General features: G+C 38.8%; 1 protein-coding gene and 1 pseudogene across 6 annotated transcripts; both read right to left on the bottom strand.

Moving 5' to 3' along the window:
• Window positions 1-335: 335 nt before the first annotated feature.
• Window positions 336-17055, bottom strand: LOC131234671 (beta-cubebene synthase-like; annotated as a pseudogene).
• LOC131235068 (polycomb group protein EMF2B-like) lies at window positions 7433-10305 on the bottom strand. Of its 6 annotated transcripts, none has more exons than XR_009165917.1 (7): window positions 10141-10294; window positions 9792-10028; window positions 9543-9703; window positions 9340-9451; window positions 9008-9235; window positions 7898-8220; window positions 7433-7450 (listed from the first exon to the last, which is right to left on the bottom strand). XR_009165917.1 is itself a non-coding variant. In XM_058232174.1 (6 exons), exons 3-6 carry the CDS (start codon window positions 9557-9559, stop codon window positions 8212-8214), a joined length of 366 nt encoding a protein of 121 aa, XP_058088157.1. In that variant the 5' UTR covers window positions 9560-9703; window positions 9792-10028; window positions 10141-10294; the 3' UTR covers window positions 7675-8211. The 6 variants fall into 6 exon arrangements, 1 of the variants encoding a protein (XP_058088157.1); XR_009165916.1 differs by lacking the exon at window positions 7433-7450 and adding an exon at window positions 7675-7783; XR_009165919.1 differs by lacking the exon at window positions 7433-7450 and having other exon boundaries at window positions 7675-8220; window positions 9386-9451; window positions 10141-10305.
• Window positions 17056-17264: the final 209 nt, after the last annotated feature.

Consider the following 17264-nt stretch of genomic DNA (forward strand, 5'->3'; position numbering starts at 1 on the left):
TTGACATTCCGTTGGTTGCTCTGAAATTGAATATGATTTAAGGACTTTTTTGCTGTTAACACTTTCCCACAACATTTTAGAAATGGTGTTTCCCAACAAAATATCATTTCTCCATTTTTATTCTTCAACAATCCTAACAAGCCATACGTCATTTTCTTTCCTTTTTCTTTTTTTGTTAGGTAAAGGTAAAATCGTTGCCAAGGATGGAAGCTTCATATGTATAACGATTTATGTACTTATAGCTCTAATAACATGGCATATGTCCAATATCTAACCTGTCATTCACGTGGCCCAATTTTTCCTATATGCAGGATGAAATGTTTAATAGCTGAGATATAATTGCACCATTTCTTTATTCGATAAAGCTAATATCAGGTAGGCTCTTGCCGCCGACACATCACAAGAATAATGGTCGATGTATAATAAGATAGAGCATGCCCCATCATCTCAAAGCAGGAGGGGTTCCACAAGCACCCTTACAATCCGTTCTTTGGTCTCGACGTTGAAATTGGTGTATAGGTCTCCATGCTGGTATACGACTTCGAGCACGCGTGCAAGATTAAGGACCGGGATAATCACAGCCATAGGAACTGGAGTGGGTTTAAGGCATTCCTTGTTGATGTCTTTCCATGCTTGTGCAACCATTTCTTGGAGCTTTTGAATAGTCTCTTCATACGAGATTGCATGCTCTTTCATGTAACACTCTACTGCTGATGCGACGTGCTGTCTCTCTTGTTCAAGCTTCACACATTATTAGATGGAAAAAAAATATCACTCATCTCTTTTTTCTTCTTGTTTTGGGTAATATATATTTTTCAATTTTATGTTTTCATCTAAATTCATTAAACAGTAGAGATTTATTTTTGTATTTGTAAAATAATTCCTTTCAAAATAGATTTTTTTTTCTAAGGCTTTTATTTTATTTTTATTTATTTATTTTATAAAGTTACACAACATATGATCAATTTGGACAATTCATATTTTTTTCTAATTCTTGGAGGTCGGTATTGGCTAATCAAATTAATCTTAAAAAGGCAATCAATCTCCAAGGAAGGGCCCATGCGATGGGTGGTCATCAACTGAAGATAAACCTTTTATGCTATATATAGTTAGTTTGAATCATTTTCAGTGCTGTTTCTCATATAATCAAGGAAATAGTCTCTAAAAAATTTTCACATATGAAAAGTAATAATTATAAAATAAATTATGAAAAAATTGAAATTAAGAATTTTAAAATTTAACAAATTAAAATTTTTCTCAAAATCATTTGAACAGGAGACTTATTTGATAACAGGGCAGAATGCTTCAGGCACTAGCTATTACGGCATACATGTAACTCTAATCAAATCATCTAAACTGTGGGATCTACTTTGTAAAAGTTTTTTTTTTTTTTTAAAAAAAAGAAAAAAAAAAGAAGAAGATTGATTTGATGATCCTGACCTATGATTAGTGGACATTTCTTTGCTGCAGTTGGTTTGTTCGCTATTTTCCATCTTAATTATTCATTACATGTCCATCAATAGGCCACTTAGGATCGTCAGTTCATTGTAATTTATGGATCATGACTCATATAAAGTTGGGCCGAAGAGTTGGACAGTTTAACTCGAGTTACATATATGCCACATGTACAAAAATTTTGTCCCAGAAAAATGGCTAGCTAATGTTTGGTCAACACAAGGGTTAAGGACAATATCTTTTTTCATTGGATATATCATACCTTGTTTGATGGGATGTCATCCATCAGTCGGGCAATTGTAGAACAAGTCCCAATCAATGGTGGTACATGGATGGCCCACTCAAGGACCTCCTTTGTTGCGACTTCACCCATGCCAACGAGAGATGCCACAGAAAGCATAGGATAACCAGAACTCATTAAAGCAACACTCATGTGCCACTCATGTACTCCTCAAGGGTTGGCACGTATCCTGAACTAGCCCATCTTGCTTCGTCTAAGTAGGCTTTGTTCTGATTTTTAAACTAGAAAAAAAAAAAGAGAAAAAATAAAAAGATAAACAACGGAAATAAAAGAAAGAAAGAAACAATATTAACAATTATATGTACTGCTAGGCTATCTTTACCGATTGAACCATGCAAAATGCACATTGATGGGTTAAGGAAATTTGTTGGCAACCTTGCATAGGTACCTACAAGCTAAGTGGTAACTATATCTAAGGTCCACAAATGATTTCATGCTGCATGAAATCCACCTGGTATATAACACTCCCCCCCCCTTGTCTTTTTGCTTTCATCCCAGACTGTGGATTCAGCACTTGGGTGGGCTAGGAATTTAAAATATACAAAAATTCTCATTATATATTGGCCACATTAGCCTTGGAATATTGAGACTTTTTTGTCCATCCTTTCTTGTGGATTAGGCACATAATATGATTGGATGGGGTGGCATATAAACATCAGGATGGTCCCTACATAAAACTAATGGTGGGTTATCCCAACTGTTTCCTATGAGGCATAAGACCTGATGTACCAGGTGAATCTCATTTAAGTTCTAAGCACATGGGCTCAATGGAAGCAGATTGTGCCCTACCCGGTGGTCTCTAGCGGGAAGCGGGCAGATCTGTGGGGGCCCACCATGATGTATTTGTTTATCCACACTGTCCATCCCTTTTCTCAGGTTATTTAAGGTATTAACCCAAAAATGAGGCAGATCCAATGCTCAAGTGAACTACACCATAGATGACTTTTGCATTATATGAAATGGAAGATGACTTGCATTTAATGTTTTATGCATTTAATGCAACTAAAGCTTATTATTCGGTGTGGTCCACTTAAGCATTGGATCTGCCTGATTTTTGTACCTTAAAATGACATGAGAAAAGAAAAGGAAGGTATGGACAAACAGATACATCACTGTGGTCCCCCACACAAATCTGTTGGCTCATGACCAGAGATCGGTAAGGGTAGGACGCAGTCTACTTCAGGCTCAGTCAGTGGTAGGTACCTGCCCTAGCTAGGCTACTGCAGTTTTAATTTCAATGGAACTGCAACCTACCGCTTCCTTTAAGTAGTACACATGGTATGATTTTCCCTCTCGGTTTAGTTCATCCTCAAATGCATCAACCACATCTAAGAGTGCAACAAAATGCACTTTCATGTTGTCTGGCAGCTGATCGATATCCCCACGATCCCACCTGAAAAATTGAAGTACCCAATTGCACTTTTTCAACTAAAAACGGTCATTGTACAATGTCCATATGAAACCATCAGCTACTGTACACATGGCATACCCGTGATCGATCCACATACAAATCATGGGCATCATTTTAGACGTTGCATCCCACAAATCTCATTGATCAGATGATCTCCTTATCCAATTTTGAACCATGAATGACTAATTTTGATTTAGCCATCAGTTTTTGGACCACACTCTCCACATTTTTAGATGATTTGGATCGGTGCAAGGATAACCCACATGTAAGGTGAATGTATCAAACCTTTCAAGTGTAGCGGTATATAGTTCAAGCTCCTCCAATGTACCATATACATCGTAAATGTCATCCATAACTGATGTTAAGGCAATCATTTTTGTCATCATCCTTCTAACTTGTGAATAATGTGGCTGGAAGTACACTCCTAATATCCAAGAGTAGCACTCAACCACCCTATCTCTGGCGAATGGAAGCTTTCCAGCAAAGTCCTTTTCCTTCCACCAGCTATGAAAGACACATAACAATCCAACCCATGTTAAAAGGTAAGTTTCCTATCGATGCACATGTGGGCCAAGGATTATAAGCCCTGGTATTTATTGTTTTCAAATAGAGAACCCTTGATCTTTTGAAAGTTGGCATGCAAACATGAGTAAGAAGGCACACAATAACAACAATCACAGTAAATGGAAGAAAAGGGCGGGGTGTATGCAAGATGGGAGCCTTCATATCAATGGCTTGAGTAGCCTTATCATTAGTATGTACAAACTAATTTCTTGTGCAATATGAAGGTTCCCTATTAATCATTGATGAAATTAGCATTTTGTGTGTGAAATCAGATTACCTACTGAGTTACTTGGTAGGCTCTTATCGTACTGAGTAAACTCAGTTGTGCCAACGTGAATGTATGTGGTTTATCCATGCCCTCTGTCCATTTTTCTAGCTCATTTAAGGGGTTGAGGCCAAAATTGAAGCATATCCAAAGCTCAAGTGGATCATATCACATGAAACAGTGGGAATAATGATTTCCACCCTTGAAACCTTGCTAGGCCTCACAGTGATGTTTATTTGTCATCCAATCCGTTCATAAGAGCATACAGACATGGATGAAGGAAAAACACAAACATAAGCTTTATCTAATACAGACATGGTTTAAATCCGTCAGCGAGCAACGCCCACACTCCCTTTCCCGACGGGCCGTCGTTAGGGAAGGTCATTGCCGATGGTTTTTAACAGTCAGCGTTGCCCTGTTTTTTTGGTAGTAACCCCAATAAATTTTCAATGGTAAACATTCAATTCACACTGTTTTATGTGATTTGGTCCATTTGAGTTTTGGATATGCTTCATTTTAGGGCTCAAGCCTTAAATTTATCTAGTAAAATGGATGGACAAAGTGGATAAAATACATAAATCATGGTGAACCACATAAAGTTTACTCAGTACGCTATCCGCTTCCCTTGTGTGTCTAGAGAAACGTTAGTAATGTCATTAAAGCTTTGAATTGATATATTGGATGGCTAATTACTGACCCAAAGTGCCCATCCATACTTAACATTAGGGCAAGCCATGTTGCAAAAATCATGCGGAATGAATGATCATAACCCTTTGAATTTGGGCCATTGTATTACAGACATCCATATTTTTTCCAAACCATATGGATGGGATCGTTAGCAATATTGAACCATACCGCGGTCCTTTGAAATCATAAAGAATTGATGTTGAGGCCCATTTTATATCATAAGATGGTGACCGAAGCTATTTTATTTCTATATTTAATCCTGATTGTCCATATTACATGCTATTGATCAGATGGATAAGATCATCATTCCGTTGTGATTATTACACGATGGGTTGCTAGCAATGGCACAAGCGAATATTGAACCATTTGGATGTTTAGATAATTTCCTGGGAGAAAACTCACATGCACGGTATAAAACTTACATTGAGATTTCTCTTAGTTCCCTCCTGTGCAAGGACTGTAATAAATTGTAATCTAACTTTGCAAAGTCCAATAGTACATCACTTCGTTCCTTGTCTTCGTCATAGATTGAGATGTAGTATCTTGACTGTAGCCTCTCAATGCGCTTGCAAAGTGGCACTTCTAATGCGAGTTCCACTAGCTTTCTTAGGGGAGGTAAGATGCGGCAATGCCAACTTGAGGTGCTTGGTGGTGAAGATAATGGCTTCATCTAGTATATCTTCCCCATGTATGCCAAGGTATGCTGCTTCATATAAACTTAATAAACCCCAAATGTCACTACTAAATGTTGGCTTGAACTTACCCTCATTGTCTTTAAACTTTCTAAAAAACATCTGTTTCACAATCCAAAATTTTCAGGACTTGACAAATGATTTTATTTGACTCTGAGCAATGATACTAGAATGAAGCACCTGTTGCGGCCATGTGTGGGCATGTAAATGCATACATCTGTTTTCCATCTGCGTGTGTGTGTGTGGGCACGCATATGTGTCAACAAATGCATGCATGTTACATACATGCACACAGATGCATGCATCATTTATTTGAAGGATACTTACCAGATGACACATTAGACCCTTTTTGCCTTAGTAGTCGAAATCGGAGAGCAGTAGCACAGACACTACAAGAAAAAGGGGCTTTAGCCTTGGTTCAAAACTGTGGCTAAAAAGGTTAAAAACTGAGGCTAAAGCCTTTAGCCTCAGTTTTGCCTCGGTTATCCAAACCGGGGTTGAAACCCCGGTGGCTAAAGGCTTTAGCCTCAATTTTAGCAATCGAGGCTAAATTGACTTTTATAACCTTGGTTCTTCAAGTGAGGCTAAAAACCTTTTTAGCTTCAATTTTCTCGAAATGAGGCCAAATCAAAATTTTAGCCTCCATTGTTTTCAACTGAGACTAAATCCAAATTTTAACCTCAATTGCCTCAAACCGAAGCTAAATCTATTTTTAACCTCGGTTCTCAACAACCGAGGCTAAAGCCTTTAGCCACGGGAGTTGTAGTCCAGTTTAGGTAACTAAGGCAAAACTGAGACTAAAGATAGATTTAGCCTTTGTTGACATCAATTGAGGCTAAAATCAATTTCTAACATCATTTATCAATAATCGAGGCTAAATCATTTATTTTAACCCATTCATAAACCTATACATATTCAGTGGCCATTGATCAAATGTAATGCATGGGCATTTTCACACCGGGCTCAAGTGAGGTCGCTTGTTTGATGCAGGGGCACACTCGGAGTGGGTGTAGCTCACGGAGGAAGTATCGTGTTCGAGACTCCTCACCGGGGGTGATTAATGTGCATTTCACACCAGGCTTGAGTGGGGTAGCCCATGGGATGCGGGGACACACATAGGGTGGGCGGCCCATGTGATTTGGGGCCCACGAAGGGGGATCAGCCGAGGTCCTAACCCATGCGATGTGGGGCCTGGGCTATGAGATAAAGGGATTAATTCGCCATACTCTAACAGTTCGAGCTTTTAGAGCAAGTGGTTAATTGTCCTACATCAAATTGGTATTAGAGCAGGAGGTCTCGTGTTTGAGACTCCTCACTGGAGGTGATTAATGCAGGAACATTTTCACACTAGGCTCGAGTGAGGTTGCTTGTTTGATGCAGGGGCACACTCGGGGTGGGTGCGGCTCACGGAGGAAGTCTCGTGTTCGAGACTCCTCACCGGGGGTGATTAATGCGCATTCACACCAGGCTTGAGTGGGGTAGCTCGTGGGATGTGGGGACACACTTAGGGTGGGCAGCCCATGTGATTTGGGGCCCACGAAGGGGGTTCGGCCGAGGTCCTAACCCATGCGATGTGGGGCCTGGGCTATGAGATAAAGGGATTAATTCGCCATACTCTAACAGTTCGAGCTTTTAGAGTAAGTGGTTAATTGTCCTACATCAAAATGGCTTGCATTTTTGTTCTCATATGGTAACAACTCATGGAGAAAAACATGAGAATCACACTGACTTTTCAAATTGAAATTTTAGTTTCTATTTGGAATAGAAATCTGGGAAAAAAAAAGAATTCAACAACTGAAGCTTTGATCAACCGTCATCACTGGATTCTAATTCAGATTGCTAGATCTTGATTGCAACAACTAAAGCCTCTGGTCCATCTCAGAGAAATCAGCCAACATGATGGAGCTGTAGTTGGGAGAGATCTAGTGCGTCATCGGCAGTGGAAGCTTTCCTCTGCCAACGGCCATAATCACAGGATCGATGAATTCAACATTAACATAACTGCTATTTCCAGCAACTTGTTGTTGCAGATTCAAATTAGCTAACTACCAAGGAACGATACTGTGCAGCTGAACCTGCCACAAGAAGGAATATAAGCATCCACAACAATCAGAAAAAAGATCTTACCAGCAAGAAAATAAAAAAGGAAAATAAAAAATAGATGGTAGCAAAACTGCAAGAATTTGAGCCAGTAGATCAATGGTAGACAGGGTGCATTTCAACATTGAGGTCTTAGATTTGAACCTTGCTTACCGGCCAATCAACAAAAACAAAAGAAAAGAAAAAGATTTTTAAAAAATAACTTGAAACTGCCAATGAAATATCGGCATGTATTCAACAATGAATTATCAGACTTATAGATATTATGTTGCACCAAAAATCCGTGAATCTTGATCTTAGTAATGACACTGCTAGCAAAATAAGGTGAATGCCATTTTAATGGGAATCTACATATGTCATGGTTACAAAAGGGGATAAAAATGGTCATGCCTGAGGAATCAGAAGTGAAACTAGAAAAAGACCTGATTAGCGAAGCCGACTCCACACCCCAGGAAGATCCTTCCTATAATGAGCATGGCAAGGTTCTGGGCAGCTGCATTTAGCACCACGCCAATGATGAAGAAAATCCCTGCAATGAGCATGGTCAGCCTCCAACCGAGGTTTCTTGTGGTGTAGGATGCAAAGAAGGACGAAGTCAAGCCAGCTAGATACAACGATGATGTGAATAGCTGAAGGCCGTGGTTGTCGTATTTGCAGTAATGGCTGTCCAAACCAGGATCTTTGGTCTTTCGATAGACGACTGGGAAGAACTTTATCAAGAAGGCGTCCATCAATGTTACACCACCTGCAACAGAGAAACCAATACACCACCATGTCAGAGGATTGATTCATAACAATTAGACTTGCATGTTTATTTTATACTCAAGGCCCTGTTTAGTAGTCACCCAAAAAAGTGAGTTGATCTAATTGTTCAATGTAATGATTGATTTTATGCATTGGAGATCAAAATATCTAATATATAATTACTGCTATCTAGAGTGAGATTAATTCCTATATAGGTGTTTGGTAACAGAACTAAGCATTTTTTTTAAATAAAGAGTTCCAAACGGAACATGTTTTTAATTTTTTTTTTAAAAAGGATTGAGGGCGATTAATCTCATTGGTAAAAATAAAGAATGCAATGCATCGGAAACAGAAAGGTATGCAAGGAGGCATATTATAGCACTCAACCAGAAACATATACAAGCAGGCACCCACGACGCATATGCACAAAGGCATGTTATATGGATAATCCAATTGTAGCAATGTATCAAAACAGTTATTGAACTGTAGCAAGATTTTTGCCAACTTTTTAGATTATTTTTTTTCTAATCACTCCAGAGCATGAACCATGACAACAATGTAAAATGCAGGTAAAACATGTGGTTCTTTGCATCCCCCATATGACATTATAACCAACCAACATTCCAGATTAGTTCTGCGTCTAACGAATATGGTACATGGAAAAGAAGCCTATGAACAATGATAACAATGTAGTTCTCTGCATTGCATGCATAAAGTATAAGTCTACCAACCAACATAACAAGTCATTTCATCAGAGAAAAAGGAAAGAAAATAGAAATAAAAATTACATGGAAAAGATGCCAGATCGAATTGGTCTTTAAGTAGATCACTTTCACTGGAAGTAATTGCAGCTTCCCCTGAAGAAAAAGTAAGACGGTGAGATTGCCAGCTTTGCCATTAGCTGACAACTTCCTAAGCTCAGGAATAACAAAGGTGGCTTCTTTTTTATCTCCACTCCCAAACTCAGAGAAAGCTTTTAGAATGCATGTCCTCCTGAGCTGATAAACTGCAGAATGCTGTTGTACAACCACATCAGAGCTTATCCAGAAAGAGACAGACAAGCAGCATGCCACAGGAAATTAAATGACCTATGGAAGCATATACATTTGATATAGCATACCTCTGAAACTGTAATATTAGAAACAGGTTTTGCCAACAGAACATACAGGGGTAATGCATTTTGCAGTTGCACTTCATCACTCCCAGTCCCAAGCGATATGGTCATTTGTATTCTACAAGTCAAATAATGGTGATATAGTCAGTGTCCTCAGGTTTGAATGGCTAAAGACAATGATGATGCTACATAACAAACATATCAGTGACCTGTGGCTCAAAATCATCTGCTAGAAGGATGTTCAATGATTTCACATCCCTATGGATAATGAACTAAGCACTGCGGCTATGTAGATAATCAAGTGCCTCAGCTACATTGATAGCAATCTTATATCTCTGATTCCAACTGAGGACAACATGATCTTTTTTCCCTAACAACACAAATGATGGAAAAGATCAGCAACTGGAAGATTAAATCCAATCTACCTGCAATTTATTCAATAGAGTTGAACAATATACCTTGAAGGTTTTCTTCCAAACTAAGCTGAAAAACTTCAGGAACAATAATTCACATCATGTGGTCCCCTAAGTGTAATGCAGCAAGCAAGTATGCTAGCCTCTATGAAAGGAGGTAGATACCAAAATGACAACATGATTACTACTTGTTACAAATTAAAGTAAACAAGCAAAACCTCCTAGAGCAATGCTTCGACATTTTAGCATCAAAATAGAACCTTTTCATCATTCCTTTTCATACTGCCCACATTAAAGGCAAGCTAATTTAAAGTATCAGACTTGATGAAATTAGAACTTGTACCATAGCACACTGCGTGATTCAAAATATAACCCAAAAAATAGGGAAGTAAACCCACCACCCTAGCAAGCTCCCCAACAGTTGCAAGAACTCCAGTGACAACACCAGTATTAGCATTTGGCCCGGTGCCTTCCCTTAGCTTCACCACAAGTGCCTGAAATGTGACAACCTCACTAGATGAGATGACATACATTTAGCTTGTACTAAGGACCAAACCACTGAGTTCTTACAATCTAACAACTACATTGTGAAGATCTTAGGTGAATTATTCTATTGGCAATGACATGTTTATATACTAAAGGTAACCTAAAATCTAATATAATCTAATCTATAACAGATATTTCAAATATAGTTAGAGCATTTTAAAAACTTGGACTAGTTGTTGAAAGTTTGCTGATATCAGAAGTCAACATAATAAGCAGCTACAAGCCACTAGCTAATGGAGTTCATTAGCAAACAAAGCATGAAGCAAAAAAGCTTCATGCCAATCCACTGTAATTATTACTCTACTCAACACTGGTCTTGCTACTATCTTATATTCTAGTATAAATTGGTTGCCAAGGCTTCAGGGCTGTTTGGATAATTAAAGGATTGTTGAATGAATTTTAGGGCCTGTTTGGATACCGCCAAATAAGTTATTTTTTTCTACTTACAGCAGTAGATAAGTAACTTATTTGAGATAAGTAAGTTTAGTTTAAGATCAATTATAAGTAACTTTTTTACTTAAAGTTACTTAATCACTCGGCTTAATAAGTGGAAACCAAAATAAGCTACTTGAAGCATAAGTAGCTTATCTGAGTAACTTAAGATCCAAACGTCGCCTTAAAGACTCATGGCTCAGTGGTAGACACTGTGTGTTTCTACACCGAGGTCATGGGTTCAAGAACCCATGTGGTGTGTGGGTGTGGGTGTAAGAGTGTGTGTATTCACCTTTCAAAAAAAATGGAAAAAATAAATAAATAAATTAAAGACTTATAGGGCATCACACCTTATAAAGGACGGAACTAGGGCATCACACCACTATTTTGAGAGCATCACATCCCACAATCTCGACCCTTAGATGTTACCATTAAAAGAAGTCTTTAACCATAAAAAGTTAAACATGTAGAGTTCCATACCTACAGCCTTCTATATATAGGCTATGCACAGACCACTTTCCTAGTTTAACTTTTTTTTTTTGGGGGATAATGTACTTTCCTAGTTTGACTTAAACTCTAACTTTGTGCTTGCTTAGCAAGTGTTCTTTTACTTAAAAGTGGAAACTAACTACTAACCTGAAAAAAAGAAAAAGAAAACTATGCTTAGCCCATGCATGTGTATGGGTGAACGGTGTACATGGATGAGCATTGCACACATGAAAACATGATCTGATTGCTTGTGGTGCCCCCTGATTTAATTTTAGGTGGCAGGTTGTTGCAGTCAGAGGCCTGGATGCATAATCTGCCTATGCAATCGTGTTGTGAATTTGTGATTTTCCTGCTGAATGTGGACCATTGCACTTTTTAGTCAACAGTCTATTTTGTAGGTCAATGATTGGATGACTACTACATTCCAACCCCTTTCCACATGGTGGCCCACTCAATTAGTGGAAGCTGAGTGATATAGGACAGATGAATCAAAGAAACACACCTTAAAACCTGATTTCAGGTTTCAAGTTTGAAGTCACATCAGGCCTGGAACCTCTGGTTGAGCCACACCTCTGATTTCAGGTTTCAAGTTTGAACTTCTTCCTATCTGTCCTAAATGAATATGTATTCTTCTTTAGATCATGCATAACAATTCAATCCTGTATCTGGTCCCCCATAATGATATGGCAATGGTCCATTGGCCTGACAGCACACCACTTATCTTCAGAATAAGAAGAGACCTTACAGAAGATCTCTTCATAATTGTGTCGTGAATCTTACTCACATCATAAAATAATAGGAAAGATAGGACAACGGGTAAGAATAAGACGAAGAAAGAGCAACTAAATTGATTTAATACTGTTACTTATATTATTTTAGTAAAGTCATTGAAATTACCTGTTTAAAACTTAGGCCGATCCCTTCATTAAGGAAGGAACACCATCACAATCAATGATAGCCACTGGTTTTAATTAGCGTCCATGTGTGGTCCACCTAATCATAATGGATTAAAACCCCAACAAACTATACTAATAGACCGTGATACGCAAAAACAGAATCAACTTCAAACCTTTTAATTATTCACATCAAATGATGAAAAGGCGAGTTACAAAAGTGGTTGGAAAAAATATTAAATGATGTTATCGCCAGCAGATATCATACACTAAGATTTAAAAAAATAACGGCATTCAACACAATTTTCAGGTCGAATTTGGGAATTTCTTCCCAAAAGGAATATCAAAGCAAAATAATGGAATTTATTATGAGAATCAAAACGTACAAAATGAGATTTTTAGAAAATGCATTTTTGAGCAAATCATGACACAGACATGCATTAGGCACAAAAACTGAGAAATTTGGGGGAAATCTGATACTGGAATGGCACCTGAGACATGGCAGCCGCGAGGACGCCGGGATGGTAGAGTTGCTGCTTCTGTAGCAATGCCTGCTGCATCAGGGCTTGTTGCTGTTGCTGCTGCTTCAATCTCTGTTGCATTCTCCCAACCTTCTTGAATGTATGGTCCCGGAACCCAACGGACAAAACAACAAATCTCGGGCAGGAACCCTAGAAAGGAGCAGAGAAGAAGGATTCCAGCTCTTTTACAGAGATTGAAGCTGAGAAAACGAGAAAAAAAGGAGTAAAATCTACGAATCGGGAGCAGAAACCCTAGGCGAAAAAGCGAAGAAAGAGATCGAGGTCTTGACAGGTTCTTCAAAGATCGAAGAAATCAAAGAGACTTGTAAAAAATTAAATGAAAAAAAAAGGGAAGGACGATCGAGGTGTGAAAATCCCCGGGGAAAACCCTCGAAAGAGAACGCAGATATCTCTCGCTCGCTCGCACGGCGAGTGAGATGGAGTCAAGGAAAAAGCATGCCCGTCGAATATATATTCCAGACTTTTAGCCTCGGTTCCTATGCAACCGAGGCTAAAGAGTAAACATTTGATCTCCGTGTGAAATCTTCCTTTCGTCCATTCATCCGATTTCATTTGAAATTTTTTAATTCTTTTCAGAATTTTTAATTATTTGAAAATTTTCAATTTTTTTCAAGATTTTTAAATTCAAAATTCTTTTTTTTTTCAAAAATTTCAAAAATTTTCAAAATTCTTAATTTTTTTAAAATTCTCAATTTTTAAAAAAAATTCATACTTTTTCATAATTATCATTTTTTTATTCTTAATTTTTTTAAAAAAAATTCTTAATTTTTTAAAAGTTCTCAAAAATTTTAAAAATTCTTAGTTCTTAAAAAATTCAAAATTCAAATCTTTTTCAAAACTCTCAATTTTTTCCCAATTGTCTTCATTTTTTTCAAAATTCTCAATTTTTTCACAATTGTCAAAATTTTTAAAAATTATTAATTCTTTCGATATTCTCAATTTTTTTTTCAATATTCCTAAATGTAGACTTTTGGCCTCGGTTAGACTAAAAAGTAGACTTTTGGCCTCGACTCCTATGCTACGGGGGCTAACAAGTAGATTTTTTGCCTCGGTTCCTATGCAAATGAGGCTAAAAAGTAAACCTTTCGCCTCAGTTCGTTTGTAAGTGAGGCTAAAAAGTAGACATTTCGCCTCGGTTCCTATGCAACTGAGGCTAAAAAGTAGATCTTTCGCCTCGGTTCCTATGCAACTGAGGTTAAAAAGTAGACCTTTCGCCTCAGTTCCTATGTAACTGAGGTTAACATATAGACTTTTGGCCTCGGTTCCTATGCAACTGAGGCTAAAAAGTAGACCTTTCGCCTCGGTTCCTATGCAACTGAGGTTAACATATAGACTTTTGGCCTCGGTTCCTATGCAACTGAGGCTAAAAAGTAGACCTTTCACCTCGGTTCCTATGCAACTGAGGCTAAAAAGTAGACCTTTTGCATCAGTTCCTATGCAATTGAGGCTAACATGTAGACTTTTCGCCTCGGTTCCTATGTAACTGAGACTAAAAGGTAGACTTTTCGCCTTTGTTTCGATGTAACTGAGGCTAAAAGGTAGACTTTTCGCCTCGGTTCCTATGCAACTGAGGCAAAAGATGAACTTTTAGCCTCAGTTCCTTAGCAACCGAGGCTAAAAGACACATTTAGCCTCCATTTTTTCAACTGAGGCTAATAAATTGTGGCTAAAGGCCTATTTTCTTGTAGTGAGAGATTATCACCATTATCATTATTATCGATTTTGTCATCATACATCCGATGTAATTCCTTTTCTATGTCCATTTCAAAGTGGTAGGCAACACCAAGGTGTTGAATTGCATCAATCAAAGTCATTTTTTGATATGAATTATTGATATCACAAATCATTTTCTTCACTTCTTTAGTTTTTCAGCACGTTGCTTAGTGCATGAATCAAGCTCCTATGTTAATGCCACAAATAGTTAGACAATCATAGCAAGAAATATCACATTGGTTTCAAGATTTTTATAGATTTTGCAAAAATGATTAATTACAACAATTTTAAATTACTTAAAAGAAAGAAAATTTTTTACTTAAAACAAATGTATGTATATGCGTGTGTATGTGTAAATGATGACACTTAATATGTATGCACCCATGCAATCACTTTAGGTTCTACTAGATTCCATATCTTTGAAGCCTACATGCAAGGCCCTAAAATTCATCAAACCAGTTCAACTGGGAACATAACATACACACCCCCAACAATAGGTAGATATATGTATATATCAGCACTGACTGATTTACTCATTGAACACATGGAAATAACTCTCTCACCTTGTCATCTTGAGAGGATGCAATGAAGCGATCACCCCAGATACTAGGGTGATAATTTACACAAGCACGACCAATTTTTTTTCTTTCCTTCTCTCCTGTTGAATGGTAGGACCATCTGAGTGACCACTACCAAGAATAAGAGCCATGATTTTATGAGATGAAGATAGAGAAGGTGGCAAGTTGTGTGTTTGAAATCAAGTGGTGTCTTTAAAAGCTAAGACGGTTGTGTATTTATAGGCACATGAGGGTAGACAAGTTACATGTTGGCATCAAAAGAGTACCATTGAATGGGATTAGTGACCCAACTCAACCCATGCACGTCATGTGTGATTTCATGTGATGCAGAACTGCCACTTGCAGTCATGTACTTTCTCATGTAGCAATCTAGAGCACGGTTGGGATTAAATTTTAAATGGCGGTAATGATGTGGGAATAAAAACTTGTACACGATCAATGTGGCAAAGCAATATCATAAAGAAAAAAGGCAAACCAAGACTTAAAAGCAAGGGAAAACAAGAGATGGGAGACACAAAAACTTATGTAGTTCAACAAAATGCCTGTGCCCATGTGGCGACAAGATCATGGGCAACATTATAATAGCCCAAATTAAATTATCTATGTGCATTACACATAGTACACTCGATCATGCGTGCACATATTCACATGTGTACACACATAATACTCAATGCATTTGGTTGACTCATACATTCCATGCACTTAATAATTTTCCATGCATTTCATATACCAAGAAAGCATGAATGCATGTCACGTAGCATGAATGGATGCCATGTATTAGTAGACATAAAACTCAGTCAATTGTGACATTATTAGACTAAAGTTACATGCACTACAACGAAAAAGGGTATACCCGACACTTTTAGGGGATCCTTTGCCGGCGCTAGGTAAAACTGGGCGCTGGCAAAAGATCTCCATAAATAGGAAAAAAAATACCCTACATTTATGATCCCACACACACCCTCCATTCTTCACACACCTCCAATAAATCCCCACAACCCTGTCCCCCTACTGCTAGTGATAAGGTCCCTCAACATAGCACCCCAGATTTTAGTTCCAAAGTAACCCAGGTGAGACAACCAGGAAGGGAGATCAACACCATCCACCTTCAACCTCCCCCTATCCGGGTCCCGTTTGCAATCGTGGAGACACCAAGGGGGTTCTCAGCTTATATTGAAGAGGATATGTTCATGGATAGCCCCGTTCCAGACCCCATCACATTAATGCCACCTCTAGGCCCACATCTACATTACAACCATACTTCAAGCAATAGCGATTCTCCGCTGCTCTGGACAGAATCTTCACATCCCGTAGTCTAGCCCACCCCAATAGTATTGTTCACTTCTCATGAGGAGAGCCTTATTATTAGGAGTGTTATTCCTTTAGATCAGCAAGTCATGTTAGTTCAAGAGGGACAACCCACAACTCGGTTAGCACCCCTAAATCGATTGTTGCTCTCCCCCCCCCCCCCCTCAGGGCCGTTGCACGACCCATTTGGTTGTAGAGATAACTTCAATTCTCCTCCACAATCGTTTGGGAATTCTCAAGGTCAAGGTGGATTGATGCCAAACCTCCAGCCTCACCTGGCGATCGATTTATCCCCTTACTTCACGCGAGATCACCAGGGATCGAGGTCGGCAATTTTCAACATAGAAGGAGTAATGTCAGATAACAGTGGTCTACCAGGAGGAATAGAGCTGGGGTACAAAGTCCGGAGGCAGTCGTTGGTTGAAGTTGAAGAAGCGGTTCCCATTGTAGCTACCCAACTGTCATAGGAAAATGGAGGATCAGCTTACAGCATTGGCAACTACTCAGTCCCAAAGCAGGGCAACGGATTTAGGAAGTGTCTATGGGGACGAATCCAAGTAGCTGACAACTCTAACTTGGTGGCTCTTTCAACCCAAGTGCAGGGGGATCAACTACCCAGCGGTTTGAACTTTCACCAGGGCATCGAGGAGTAAAGCAACTGCCAACCATTCGGTGGGGTTCCAAAGTTGCAAAAGGCTCAGCCACAATATGTTACATTAACCCCAAGAGCGGAACCCGTTCGGCCACACTCCCAAATCCCTATCCCCAGAAGCAGTGATAAACAGAGAAAATAGAAGCAAAGGGTCATTGATTCAGGGTGCGTAACTGATGGATAATATCCTTATCTGGAATGTTTGAGGTGTGGGTAATGTAGGGACTATCAGGTTAGCTAGAAGGCATATTGCCCAGCACAAACCAGGTATCGTGGCCCTCCTTCAACCGATGCTAATCAGTACAGGCCTGCGGCTTTGTTTTCATGCCTCTATCTCTAATGCAGAGGAGGGGGGGGGGGGGGAA

Source organism: Magnolia sinica, chromosome 19 (genome assembly GCF_029962835.1).
Source record: "Magnolia sinica isolate HGM2019 chromosome 19, MsV1, whole genome shotgun sequence".
Taxonomy (NCBI): domain Eukaryota; kingdom Viridiplantae; phylum Streptophyta; class Magnoliopsida; order Magnoliales; family Magnoliaceae; genus Magnolia; species Magnolia sinica.